The 15284-nt window shown below is 37.7% G+C and overlaps 1 protein-coding gene across 9 annotated transcripts in view; it reads right to left on the reverse strand.

Moving 5' to 3' along the window:
• Positions 1 to 15284, reverse strand: part of GRIK1 (glutamate ionotropic receptor kainate type subunit 1) — a 418460-nt gene that overhangs the window by 98835 nt on the left and 304341 nt on the right. For 7 of the 9 annotated variants that reach the window (XM_067739306.1, XM_067739303.1, XM_067739304.1 and 4 more), the window contains exon 7: positions 13236 to 13379. The exons of the other annotated variants lie outside the window; for them this stretch is intronic. In XM_067739306.1, the coding sequence (XP_067595407.1) occupies positions 13236 to 13379 (144 nt within the window). The remainder of the gene's footprint in view (positions 1 to 13235; positions 13380 to 15284) is intronic. 9 annotated transcript variants of the gene reach the window in all.

The raw sequence follows: 15284 nt of genomic DNA on the forward strand, positions 1-15284 counted from the left end.
GGCTTTCAATCCTCAAAGGTATCCTCACCTTGCCGCTGTCCTAGGCTCTTGTGAAACATTCAAGGCTGTCCTCCTCCACCTCGCTGGCAGGGACCACAGTGATCTTTTCATTCCCCACAAGACAAGCACTTGAAACCACTTAGTTAATAGAGAAGAGAAACTTTATATTCTAATACTCTAAATTGTGAGCTGAGTTAATAGGTCAATTCTTATAACTGAACAGGTAAATACTCTAGGGTAAATCTGACCACCAAGTTTATGTAGACTTTATTCCAGTGGGCTGCCCACAGGTTGTGAGTTTTTCCTCTCTGTACAATGTTCCTGGGTTGTCTGACATAAGGCACAGAGGAAGGTACTCAGGGAGTTGGTGAAACTATTTGGGTGGAAAAGTAGTTGATCAATCTCCCACTTTTTAGGACATTTAAAAGGCATATTAATAGAATTTTGAACTCATGGAGACAAAGTGTTGATGTAATTTACTCAAAGTTACATAGATCATGAATGATAGGACTAAGTTGACACTGGACTCTTTCTTGAATTCCAAGACTCACGTGTACTGGGGGGTGTGTGTGTGTGTGTGTGTGTGTGTGTACATATATTAGAAACACAGCACCTTAACACATTATGATAAACAGTAAATGGAGAGTTGTTATACATATATAACAATGCACATTATTAATCTTTCTTTCTTTAAATGGGTTATTCTGCTTCAAAGTCATGAAAAGCAATTGACTTGCTGAGTCAAACACGCAAATCTAATAAAGGAAAATAGTGCTGCTGACTGGTTATCTGTGTTAAAAAAAATCTGAATTTAAATTTTATTGTTGGAAACTTAGCTTTAAACTATGGCTGCTTTAGACTGATTACTGAGGTATAGGTGTCAGTACTCGGCAGACCTGAACACAACTGGAAAGCATTACCTCTCTTTTTATTTGTAAGTCCAGTAGGATTTTTATTAGTAGGGTAGTGTTTGACAATCCTCTCTCTAGTTTTCGTTAATTGATTCATATACCCTGTTCTTAATTTTATTGATTGATATCAATGTCTAGCACCATCAATTTGTTTATGCATTGTTGAGCACACTATTTCTAGTCTGGGAATTCTGAAAAACAATCAATAAATTATACTAAGTGAATCACTCAGCACATTTTCAATGTTAACATTTGGCAAGGAGTCTCCCTTTTTGCCTTGATTACCTGAAGAATGGGTTCCATTAGCAATGCAGTATTTGAAAACAAACGCTCCATATTGAAATGGCTACCCAGTCACATTTCAGAAGTGTTGCAGTCATTAGGGAGGTTATTCTAAAATATGCTGCTGTTCAAATTGGAATCGTGAAAAATTTGGAGTTAGGGGATGCAAATCTTTTAAGAGAGAAAAATATGGTTATGGTCTCTGTTCTTGTAGAAGGATACTTCTCTAGTATACTTTTTTAGGTCTTGTATTATGTTAACTGTTAACTACTTGTATTTTGTCAACTGTGTATTTCTTAGGTATTTATACATAATAATTGTATATTATGTTAACTATTTGTGTTAACTATCTCTTCTTCAATTGATTGTTAATTCCTTGATGGCAGGAAATGGTTTATTCATCTTTGAAGTCCAACACCTGCATTTTATAGATATCCAAAATATATGTAGAAAGTATGGTTGAATAAAGTAACACTTCCAAAAGTTACACACTTCAAGTAGTAGGAGAAATGCAGTGGGAATGTAGCAAGACTGGGAATTAGGATGTTCTTCCTACCGGCTGTGAGACCTAGGAGGAGCTACAGGATTACAATGAGGAGAAGCATATCTTCATGCCTCACCCCATCCTCCTGTCCCCTTTCTTCTTCTTCTAGAAAGATCTGGACAAGCGGACTGTATGACCTGCAGGTCAAAGAAGTGAAATCATGTGACCCTCTCAAGGCCATGGTGCCTATGGTGGTGGGACTGGAGGGGCAGTCAGATTTAGTTTACTTGCACCGCCAAAATCAGCTCTTATACAGCAATCCAATTCTAAGGAGATTTTTGTTTGAGTTTTGAAGGCTTTTCAAGTTTAGAAATTGGCCTGAAGGGAATGACATGAAGGGAATGACACTTTTAAGCATTTACTGACTCCATAATTAATACAGTCATTCATTCATTTAGCAAACCTTCTTTTCCCTAACACTTTATCATGAAATTACTAAGAGTAAGATCAAGAGATAAAGTTATCTTGGGGGAGATGGTGCAGAGAAAAGAGAACAGAGAAAATATTTTATGTGTTTCAAAAACTTGTCTGCACCTGACTCTGTTTCCTGAATAGAAAAGTTAACAAATGTGATTCATTGTGGTGTTATTTCATTTGTTTTTAATTAAAGGAGGCCCACTCTATATCCATGGTATAAACATAGCCCTGATGGACTAACTGGACAATTATTGTCTTACTCAGGTCCCTGGAGTATAACACAATGACAAATATCTGAAATTCATCCTCTATCTAAGCAATGTGATCTCTGTCCAGTCACACGCAATTTTAAGCCAGTTCTCAGAAAAGCTATTTAAAACAAAATCTGAAGTATACATAATAGTGGTTATGAAAATAAACATTAAGCAAAGGAAGAAATGATAAACATAATCTTTAGACCACATAACTTCTTTGGATGTCAGCTATTTCAGGAACTGAAATAATGCATTTATCATATTCTCATCTGTTCAATATATAATTATTTTAACTATTATGTGTATTGTTTATAACCCATTATCTTGCAATAACAGCTTACATGGATCACTGCATAATTTAAAAATATAGTGGCTTTTCTTGCCAATATTTGATTTCCAACTTTAAATCTGCTGACTTTATATCTTTGCCATGAACTCTGGGTAAACTTTTTTTTTATTTCCTAAGGATTTATCTTAGAATGTGCACCTGCCTTTTCTTTTATCATAAACTAGTTTGCTTTGGCATTGGCTTGTGTGATGGCATGTTTTCCAAAATAGAATGAATTAGCTTCTGTACTTGCAAATCAACTAAATGGGCAGGAATACAAATCTGAGACCCAGGGGGTGTGAAGTGGGTGGGAATAAGGCACTTGTCTAATTATCTAGATTATGTGATCAATTTAATCTGGAAATCAAATCATTCTGTCTTGAATTACTTATATTACTTTGGTCACGTTAATCAAATTTTGTCTTTGTTGGATATATACTTATTATAGCTAATCAATATGTTCTTTGTCTATGAAGACAAAAATGTGGATTCCACATGGGTTGAATTCACATCTTTCCCTAGTTAGCCTGATTGGGTGGGATATTGTATTATTAAACATTTATTTATTTAGTCACCAAGTTTATTGAGGACTTGAAATGTGGCTAGTATAAATTGAGGACTATAAGTTTGAAATGCAAACTGAATTTAAAAGACTTATGAAAAAAGTAAAATCGCAATTTTTATATTGATTACATGTTGAAGTAATAATATTTTAGATATATTGGGTTAGATAAAATGCATTATTAAAATTAATTGCACCTGTTTATTTTAAGTTTTTAATGTAGTTACTAGAAAATCTATGTGACTCACATAGTACTTCTACTGGACAGTGTTGCTCTAGAGCAAATCTTGCATTTGTGCATACAGGCTATTACTTAGATGTTCATCACAGCATTGATTGGATGTGTAAAAGAAAAGCAGACAGCCAAAATATCCATTCGTGGGGAAATGGATAAGTACCCTGAAGTATATTTAATACATAAGTTGTCCTTCTGCTTGGATCCTTTACTCTCTTAATATTTACATGTCCTGCTCCCTCTTTTCTTTTAGGACTTTACTCAAGTTTCACATTTTTTATGAAGTATTTTCTAACTACCCTATATAACACAGTAATGCCCATTTCTGTCTTCAAGGACTCCTCCTGCACAGCTTACCTCTCCTGAGTTTTGCTTTTCTGATAATCCTTGTCATTATCTGAAGTACAATATTGCCTTTTATATATGTCTGATCCCCCCACTAGAGTATCAGTTTCATGAGAGCAAGGGCTTTGTTTTGCTTACCATTGCATTCTTGGTGTCTAGAATAGTGGTTGCAACATATTGAGTATTTAGGAGATATTTGCTGAATGAATGAATGATGGAATACTAGATTTCAACAAAAATGAATGAACTGGGTAAATAATAAAGATGCATCAACTTAGATATATTCCAAAAGTTAAGTAAGATTAACTGGAAAAGAAAATTGATGAATGAAATATATATGCACACAATATATGTAGTCACACACACACAAAATTTATATATATCCATACAAAAATGTACACACCCACACATCCCCATATCTCTCTCTATGTGTGTGTGGATATGTATACATGCACATATATGTATGTGCATACACACAATATACATATATGTGCATCTATAAAATGGCATTCATTTAAATAGATTAAACACATGTGTGCATGTGTACATATTCACATGTACACACCTACATAACAGACTGTAGTATAGAAAGCAAATTCTTCAATCAACCTTGCAGAGCCAGGACATTAGTAGATGAATGGAAGGAAGATGATAACTGACATGAGTCTTTGAATGCTATCTCATAAATAAAAATGTTATTTAGAATCATATAAATTAAGGAGAACTTGGCAGACCTCCCATTTTATGCTGACATCCCCTTTCAACATTTCTGACAGGTGATTTTTCACCTAGCCACTGACTGAATATTTCAGGGGCAGATATCTTAGCACCTTAGTTATAAATGAGACAATGCATATAATTGGTTAAAATTGTAAACTTCGAACATTTAGGAACGGATGTCATTTCTTTGTCCAGAGTTGTACAGGGAACTGAAGCAAGGACCTGAAGAATTCTCTCTTCCTTTAGGTCTAAATGTCCTAAATATGAGAGAATGCTGGGATGAATGGGTTTCATGTACACAGTGCAAGCTAGGAGTCAGAATGCAGGTAATTTTCAATAGGTGTGGAATGAAAAATATAAATGGAAATTTTTCTGAAGAGTGGAAATTTGACTGAGTTTGCTGCCAGATCCAATGTCATCTAATTAATCCAAGGGACAGCCTGTCCTGGCAATCAAAATCAAATTGTATGCATAACAGGAAGTGTTACTGGAGCCACAGCAGGATAAAATCATGGCAAAGCTTATGTTTCTCTAGGGACTTTTTTTCACCTGGATCCCATTAAAAAACCCCACAAAATCCTCTCAATACTGACATACTAAGTAAAAGTCCAAATAAATATCAAAGCAAATATAGGTGCCTCAGTGGAGAATTTTAACTTTTACTCTTTGATTTTTAAAAGCTTGACTTTGAATATTTTGTTTATGTATTCAAATTTCTAATCTTCATTCCATCAAAATAAATCAATAAATTACATTTTCATAACCAAACAGTGGCAGAAAGCTGTCCATATTTTACATAGTTCTCAGTGATATACCATATACTTTGGCATTTGTAAATAATGTTTCACTCTTATGTAGGAAATTTATTTTGGAGCAGATCAATTAGGAACTATTTACATGGTTTAAAATAAAGTATCAGCTCAGTGAAATTTAATAAGAGTTTGCTAGATTTTAGCTTCCTGGGTTCAGTTCAACAAGCATCTTTTAAATGCCTGCCATGTACTGCACAGCAACGTGAGGACACAAAGATAAATTGATTTTGTCCTTGTCCAAGGGAAAGATCTTACAGTGTCTGAATGAAGCATGTGAAATGCTAACATAGAGATGTACAGGAGCTATGAAGTCCAGTGGAGAATCCATCCCCAAATAAAGGTTAGAGAGAGGCTTACTGGACTAGGAGAATTAACTCTGAGAGAGAGTCAGCTACATGAAAAATGGGAGGCAGTGCTTTTCAGACTGAAAGGAGTATGACAAAAGTGGTGTTGTGAGGTCAGTTTTGCCAAGAAAAGAGAAACTCACCTATCTTTACTGTATGAGAAAAGCATGGTGAATGCAGGAAACTATAAGCAAGTTTGTGTTTCTAAAGGGTAGAATACCTACTATGCACTCTTGTACATCACTTTGCTTATATGGTGACGACAGTTGTAGAAGGGCTGACAGTCAAGATATGGGGTCTAGTTAGAGGCTATTTTAATGGTCCAGGGAAGAAATGATGAGGGCAGTGGGCAAGGAAGTTTGTTAAAAAATATTTAGGATAGAAAGTCTGATGGGACTTAAGGCAATGAGTGTGCTGAGTTGGATGAAGAAATTTAGACAAACTTGTAGAGGTCTGGTTTGAGTGATATGTCCTATCTTACTGTGATGTGTCAAGTCAGGTGCCCAGATGATGGATATCAGGATACTAGAGTAGGTAGTTAGACACTCCCAAGTTTCCTATACATACGTACAGAGGAAGCCCCCTCAGAGACTGTTCTAGATCAAGGATTTATACAAAGGGTCACATGTGTGGTAGAGGTGGTTGCTGACGGGATTTCTCTGGACAGAGCTGTTGCCTCTCTGTGAGTTCACACCCCTCTGCCTTTAGGATACTGTTTTCTAATTCCATTCTTGGTGAATGGAGCTTCCAGGGAGCCATTTGGAGAAATCTGAAATAGGTTGGCTACAGTTGGAGATGCAGAAGATCAATGGCTGATGCAAACATGAGAAAGTGGAGGTGGACTATGGTGTGACTCCCAAGTGACAAAAGAAGTCTATATAGAGTTGACCAGTTGAAATGATGGGCCAAGCAGAAGTCTGCTGCATTGCAATTAGAGGTATTCCCTGAATTAGAATCAGTAGGTATTTCCTGTGGACCAGATTTGTATCCATGGTACCTGGGTGGAATAGGCTTGGGTTATAGTCAATAGGACTGTCTAGAAGGGTGAGGAGACTTCAGCAGAAAGAGCAAGAGGTGTACTACTGGATTTCAAGGGGCTGAGAACCTCCATACCCTTCCATCTGAAACAGGGATCCACTGGTCTGAGTCAAAGAAACATCAGGAGACCCTGCCCAATAGGAACTCTAAGCTTTAAAAATCTACCAGGCTTACGGGGGCACCCGCTTAATGTAGGAATTTCCTGCTAAGCTTAGAAAACACTGAGCAGCCCAGCCAAGCAGGAAGTGTCCTAACACAGGGGTCCTTAACTCCCAGGCCGCAGACAGGTCTGTGGCCTGTTAGGAACCGGGCCACACAGCAGGAGGTTAGCGGAGGGTGAGTGATCGAGGCTTCATCTGCCGCTCCCCATCACTGGCATTACTGCCTGAACCATCACCCTCCTCCACCATCCGTGGAAAAATTGTCTTCCAAACCGGTCCCTGGTGCCAAAAAGGTTGGGGACCGTTGTCCTAACACTTTTTGAGCCTGGTAGGAGGTCCAGCAGTTAAGGGTGTGGTGAGGAAGTCAGCAAGGAAAGGAGAAAGAGGAGAGCCCACCATCCCTCCATTTCCCTAGAGTCTTCCAGCAGAGCTCAGGGAGAGGAGAAATATGATGTTATATCAAGTTGCACTTTTGATTAATGTCTTAGACTACATAGTCTAATTCATAAGTTGAAGTTCAACTTAAAGAACCTCTAGGACTGCCATTACCTTAGTAAACAAAAAATCATAGTCTCTATGCAATTTTCACTAAATAATTTTAAATGGGCAGTAGGAACAAAATAAACTGTTTGTTGTCCCATTAGTTGTGTTTGTTTGATATACTGGTTACATCATCATTCATTGACATTGGGCCTACAGTAGTGATAATAATTTTAATAGATAAAACTGATGGGTTCTATTTGGGAATGTGTTGATATGTGGGTGGTAGCAGGACATCCAGATGGATTTTTCCAACAGGGAAGAAAATGAATGAATTTAGACCTAAGCTCATTTTGGTCTAAATTTTGGAGAGAAATTAAGGCTAATTCAAGAAACATTTGTTTATTTCTCTTGAACATTTTTTTCCCTTTTAGCTCTTTATGAGTGATGATTACTTCTGAACAAAGATGTCCACAATTCCTCAATAATCATTGTGGGTTTTTCTGTTTCAATCAAACTTACACATAGCTACGAATATAAACTGTCTGAAATATCATTTTGTTTCTGCCTGAAGAACAGTAACTTCTTTGTAAATCATCAATAAAATTAGAAATTCTCAGCAGAATTTCTCAGGTGGAAACCAATTGTCTTTCCATATTTATGTAAACTCATTTCTCGCCACTTCCACGTGGGACCACTCCATCTGAGCCCATCAGAACTCCTTATGTTTCATTTATATTTTTGCTGGTCACCAAACTGGAACATGATTTTAACCAAATTCTGCCTTAAATACTCAGTTCAGACACTTTTTTTTTCATTTCATTGACGTATAGTTGACTTACAATGTTGTGTTAATTTCTGTTGTACAGCAAATTGATTCAGTTATACATATATATATTTCATATATTTTTCATATTCTTTTCCATTATGGTTTATCACAGGATATTGAATATAGTTCCCTGTTGCTATACAGTAGGACCTTGTTGCTTATCCATCCCATATGTAATAGTTTGCATCTGCTAATCCCAAACTTCCAATCCTTCACTCTCCCACTCTTCTCGCCCTTGGCAACCACAAGTCTGTTCTCTGTATTTGTCAGTCTGTTTCTGTTTCATAGATATGTTTATTTGTTCTGTTTCATAGATATGTTTATATGTTTATTTAGATTCTACATATAAGTGATATCATACAGTATTTGTTTTTCTCTTTCTGACTTACTTAGTATGATAACCTCTAGATACATCCAAGTTGCTGCAAATGGTATTATTTCATTCTCTTATGTGGCTGAGTAATATTCCATTGTGTGTGTATAACATGAGTTTCAAGGAGACCAGCATGTTTGTAAGGCCCCTGAGATTGCAAACAAATCTTTTTGTGGGAATAACAGGTACATGGTTTAAATCAGTTTTAATATAGGGTCTGTAACCCAGAAAATAGTTAAGAACCCCTGATTTAACCTAAAATCTGATTCATTTTGCCGTACCCACCGTTTACTGCTCTTCCCAACACCTGTGATTTCAGACTCTCTTCCTCCCAGATGCTCTGATGTGCTTTTTGCTCCTTTACCAGCTATTCCCACTGATTTTCCCACGGCCAGCTTGAACTTACTCTGGGTCCAGAGTAACTCTGGCTACAAACAAGAAGTGTTTCAGCTTCTTCACCCCACATTCAGCTATCATTTCCCGGACTGACCTGAGATGTGGTTTGCCAGGGTTTTCTATTACCTCAGCATGGCTGATTGTTACCTAATGTCTTTGGGTCCCTCCTGAACAGTCGTGTGTGTTTGATGATTGAAAGCTGGCATCCCTGGCATCACTGCATTTGGCCGCTTGTATGCTGCATGACTGTCTCCATTGAATGACTGATTTTCCACTGCCAGGTCCTGTCCTTCTTTTTATAAGCACTGCTACTTCATCTTAGGCTCAGTAATAACAGTGATGCTGTCAAATAACAACAGCAAGAATGCACTGCTTACATATGCTAGGCAGTACACTTAAAGTTTTATACGTGTTGCCTCATTTCTTCCTGACCACCACCTTATATGAGATACATTTTAACAAGGACCTTCCATTTAATGGTAGCTACCCTTTCTTGAGTAATCACTGTAAGCCAGACATTTTGCTAGGCTGTACATATATTAAATGTAATCCTTACAGACATGTGAAGTAGGTATTTTATCCCCAATTTATAGAAGAGGGAACTGAGAAAAAAAAAGAGGCTAAATGACTAGGTTTACACAGAGAGCAAACTGATTAAATCTCAGGGTCTACACTCTCAGTTCACAGTTAAATAGGCTGGTCTATTCCTAGGACCCCTGCCTTACTCTCCCACTAGAACCTAGGACCCCAGTAGACGAGTCTAGCCCAGGCCCTTGTTTCTGCCTTATTGAATTGTGTCTGAGTATGATATTCATATACGGGGAGTTTGAGCTATAATACTTGCTCATAGATTGTATATGGTCTTCAGTTCCTTTGCTGTTCACTCATTCACTTATCCATTCATCTACTTGTTTGGCATCTATTTATCGGGTGCTCATTCTACCTTCAGCATTGTGCAAGGACTAGGGAATCGAGACTAGAAAAGCACAGCTTGGAGACAGACATGCAATCAAATACCATGGTCTAACAACAGATGTAATAAAGGAGAGGAGCCTGAATTTGTGAGTCAGGGCCAGCAGATGGGGGCTAGTGCTTGAATTGGGTCATAAAGGACTTCAATCAGAGGCAAGAGAATTTGGAAGGAGCATATGACAAGTTCAGGGAGCCACAATAGGTTCAGCAAGTGCTGGGATTGAGGCAGGAGATGAGAGAGATGGCACAGGAGGTCAGGAACCAGATCACTAGGGGCCTTGCATATCCTGCTGAAGAGTGTGGGTTCAAATGAAATCTTCAGATGAAGCCTGCTATTCCTCCACTGCATAGAATTTATATTAGTAGACAGTAGAAACCACATCTTGTAATTTTGGAGAAATATCCCCTAGAGCACCAAGTTAATATTACTTATATAATGGAGTCCCAGTAATTCTTGTTGAATGGGAATTTATAATTTCTTAATATGTATTTGCTTAGCAAATGCCCAGAGAGATAACACTATAACACACCCTATCATGTTTGAAATATTCTTTAAGTCTTTCTCTCTTTCTGGTCAGCCTAAAAACACTGAAAAGTAGGTAGCCTGAGAGATCTGTCTGAAAGGCTTACTGATTCTAAATGATGTGTGGAATTATCAGGGGTTAGTGCACACACAAATACCTCTCTGCTCAGGAAGTTTACCTCCTGTGACGAATTTGATCTTCACCCCGTAAATTCAATCTTACCTCCTGTGACGAATTTGATCTTCACCCCATAAATTCAATCTGCTGACTTGTTTATTTACATTATTTCTGATTATAGTTTTGGAAATCATTTAGAAAACGATAGTTACTAAAAGAAAGGACCAGGGGAAGTTTTAGGACCAAGTGCTTTATTTCATGTTTCCTAATAAAACCTGGTAGCTTCAAAGTTTTGTTGTATTAGGTACTCACTGAAAGAAATATCTGCATTTTCTCACTTCTGCATGTTTTAGTTTGTCTCAGAATTCCCTCAGTGCCAGTCTTTCAACAGGCTGGGGCATTACTCCTGGTTAACCAGTTTTCCCATTTTCTCTGCAGATGCCTACACCCTGCCAAAGGCAGTATAAGGCATCGTGACTCAGGAGACAAAAGAAAAGATGAACACAAGGTTTCTAATGCATCTCCCCTTCTACCCCCAGCTGTGGAGCCTGAGAATGGGGAATTTGTTCTTTGGAGTAACTAAATGTCAAATGCTTTCAATGTGGTCCCTCATCTTAGAGCCCATTATTTCTTTAAACGTATCTAAAGATCACTTGGTAATTTCACCTTCTTATGCAACTTAAGTACAAGAAAAAAGGTGCTTAGGGTGTTCCAGAGTGTTTGATCCCAAGCTTTCATGTTGTCTCATGCCTCTCCTTGCACTGGTATGAGATAAAAGGAATCCAGCTGTTTTCTTGTTAAAGATCAAGGTGATCAGGATGGTGATTCAGGACATAACTATGATCGCTGCAGGGAGAGGAGAGGCTGTGTGATGTTTTCCTATTAGGCACAGTATGTCAGATGTATGTAGTTGTCCGAACGGGTCATTTTATGCCTATTTGTGATTTCTCTGTTGTTGTTTCTGTTGCCAGTTTTAAATTCCTGGCATCATCCTCAGTAGAACTGAACAAGAGCTGTTATGAGTGGTCCATTCCAATGGTAAGAGAATAGCTAATGTTTCAGATTCTTACTATGTTGCCGCACTGCTCTTCACAAGTATTAACTTTACTCTTTATCCTCACAATAATGCTGTGAGATAGAAGATTTTATTCCTATTTTACAGGTGAGAAAACTGAGACACAAGGAGTTTAAGTAACTTATCCAGGTTACATTGCTCATAAGTGTTGGTGGAGCTGGAATTTAAACCCAAATAACCATGCCAGGAATAGGATGAGGTAAGAGAGGGACCCAGGGCACATAATTTAAGGAAGCACTCTCTCTCAGTCTCTTGGAAATGCAGGGTTCAAGCTTGAGAATAAGTGCCTCCTTAAATTGTGTGCCCAAGGCACTTCTTTGCTGTTAGCCATACTTCAGTCCCAGCCTTGTAAATAACCTTGGTTTGGAGCCTGGGTAGTATTAACCTTCATACTGCCTGTCTCTCTGGTCCTGACCCTTATGGATCAGAGCCAGCCTTCAATGAGGAAGTAGATTGAAGAGCCTGAAGAGGGGTCTGTAGGTGCTGAAGAGACTAGCAGAGATAAAGACCTAAGTAGGTATCTTTCTTTAGATTTCTCCCTTGCTCTTGGTTGGGCATTCTTCTCTTGCACTATGTTCCCTGACACTCTCTTTTATGGCTTTGTCTCACCCCATCCTACTCCAGTACAGAAAGGAATAAAGATACTCTTCACTTGAGAGGTAAATCTCTGCATCCCATAGAGAAAGCATTAGAACAGCATCACAGCGTATGGTGTATCCTCAGTCAGGCCCGGCTGCCCCCAAGTACCTTATTTCATCTTGTCAAGTCCAGACACACTCTGAAATGTGTGTTGGGGTCAAAGATAATCCAAGAATACATGTCTATAAGGCATCTCAGGATCTTAGAACAGGGTCTGGTGAAGGGATGTCAAGTAGCCTTAGAGGAAAGGAATGGGTGCCTAAGATTTCAGGGCTATTGCCCTGAAATAGCAGTGAGAATTCTTTTCTTTCCCAAACACTGTACTCTTGAAAATCCTTTAGTACATGTGGTAGGTTTTGAAAGGTACCAGACTTTTCCAGTTAGCTGACAAATGGAGAAATAATCAGTATATCGTTAGAACAAAGAGGTCCTTCTGTTCAGTCCTGTAGAAACCAAGACTTAGGAAACCACTGGGACTAGAGGCACTAGAGGCTGACAACATGGGAATTATCTCTGGTACTCTTCAGAGATGGACCAACCTACCCCTTGACTCAACAGGCCATAGAATAAGCACCTGCGAGCTATTTTGAACATGTGTGGAGGGCCAGCAGCAGCTGGGGTTATAGTTGAAATGAAGGATGGTGAACGTTATGATCTGGTAGCTTTTTAAAGCTTCTCAACATCACCCTGGAAAGTTCCTGACAGTTCTTCTAGACAAACTTTTAACAGTGAATTCCCAGCAGACTGGTTGATGATGCCTTCTCATCTCTTACAGACATAATGCCAACAGAGCCAAATGGGAAGGACCTCAACACTTGGACAAGTCCAGAAGCACTAAGCCAAAGGAAGAACTTAACTGTGAACAAGCATCACTTGCCTCTTTGATCAGGTTCATAAATCTGGGTCCAAGGCGCCATGGCTTGTGTCGATGGCACTGCAGGGAGCTGACAGTCAGCTGGGAAGCCCGGTGGGAGGCAATGGCCACAATGTACACAGCATCATACATCAGAGCCGCTTCAGTCTGTGGAGGAAGACACACACCACATCTTCAATTCCACCTTTGCTTAGCTTCCTTTACCTGCGTAATCACTCTGCCTGCTTCCTTATCTTCTATTTTTCTGAACTCAGCAGCCATTTATTCTCCAGCTGAACACCTGTCATTCTCCAATACTTATTTTTCTCTAAAATAATATCTCAAATGCCAGAAAAAATTGTAGTTATGGCTTTGCTTTGTTTTAAGTTCTTAAAAAGAAAAAAAGAAACGGAACTTTGATCAGCCACAAAAGACTTGACTCAGGGAACAAATATTTTTGGAGTGTCTTATGGTAAGCCCAGTGTTAAGATCAACTACATTGAGTTAGAGGTTCAATATTGGATTCTGTTTCTCAGTATTTACCTATCTATCAGTCTATTTACTTGTTTATATTTGGTAGAAAGAAAGTGTTGTGAGTAAAATTAACATGTGATTTTCAGATAAGGATACTCATGTTAGGACACTTCCATTTACCAGAGTCAAGAAGGTTGTAGTCATAGAGTGAAATTCAACGGCAGATTTGAAGAGACCTTCTGAAGAACAGACATGTGGAACTTCCTCAGAAAATATGTACTCTTGTTAGCACTTACTTTCCTGATAGAGATTATAAGTAGTCATTCCTTTGGGGAGCTGGACATATTCTTCAACTCCTCATGAAATTTCTCTCATTTGCAAAATTTCACATAATGCTCTCAGCATTTTATAAAATATACTGCCCTGTGGTTTTCCTTAAGGATAAAATCTTATAATACCTTCATATTTTACTTGAGGATTTTCATAGCAACTTCAAATATATTAGCTCATTTGAAATTCTCAACAACCCCACAAAATAAGCAGAATAGATGGATTAAACTATTTATTATGTAGGAAATTGACCTCCAGACAGTATATTGATTTGTGTAAGGTCATACATATAGCCAGTAATTGGGTAGTTAAACCAAGAATCTAGGTCTTATAATGAAGACTATCATGCAGTTTTCCAAAATCAGTTGAGTTATTCAACATATATTTATTCATAATTTATTGAACATGTCTTGATGGAGGTAGAAAGAGAAAATAAGGGGAACTACATCTTGCATTCTATTAATCTTTGAGTCCAGAGAATATCTCTACTTTGAATACTTATTATCCTGTGCAATCTCTATCACTGCATTTTCCATATACTATACTTATAGTTATTGTTTTTACATCTCTTTCTTGATAAAAGTGCTCAACTTCATTTTTTAGTGGCTAGCACAGTTCTTGGCACATAAAAGTTGTTTAATAAATGTTTGCTGAAGGAATTAATATTATTTCATGCTTAAAATAAAATACACTTTTGTGAAAACTGTATAATCCCAAGGTTTTATGATGTATTTCTAAGATTAATTGTTTCACTCATACTTAATATGAGTGATATATAGAAGTTGTGATGGTGATAATTGTTAAAGCTTAAAAATATTCTGGTCATGTCAGTTCAAGACTGATATAATCCATTTTATAGATCAGAAAGGGAAATTAAGTGACTAGTCTAAGGCTAATCTATTGACAGAATGAGACTGTTAAAAATGTAATCTTTCATAGTAGCTGGCATTTATTGAGCACTCATATGTCAGGTGCTATTTCAAATATTTTGAAAACATTTAATCTTCACCATGACTTCTACTCCTTTATGGATGAAGAATTGACAAGGTTAAATGTTGCCCCCAAACTAGTGGTGGGAAAGCCAAGATTCAAATGCAGGAAGTTGGTGTTAGAGTTTATGCTCTCAACCACAAGCTGAACTGCTTCTAAACCAACTATTTGTCTGATAATTTAATGATTATAATAATAAGTCAACAGTGGTCAATATCCATTGATGATTAACTACATGCCAGGCACTATAAGCATTTTACAAGTTGTCTCCTTTAATTA

The sequence above is a fragment of the Pseudorca crassidens genome, chromosome 5, assembly GCF_039906515.1.
Source record: "Pseudorca crassidens isolate mPseCra1 chromosome 5, mPseCra1.hap1, whole genome shotgun sequence".
NCBI lineage: Eukaryota > Metazoa > Chordata > Mammalia > Artiodactyla > Delphinidae > Pseudorca > Pseudorca crassidens.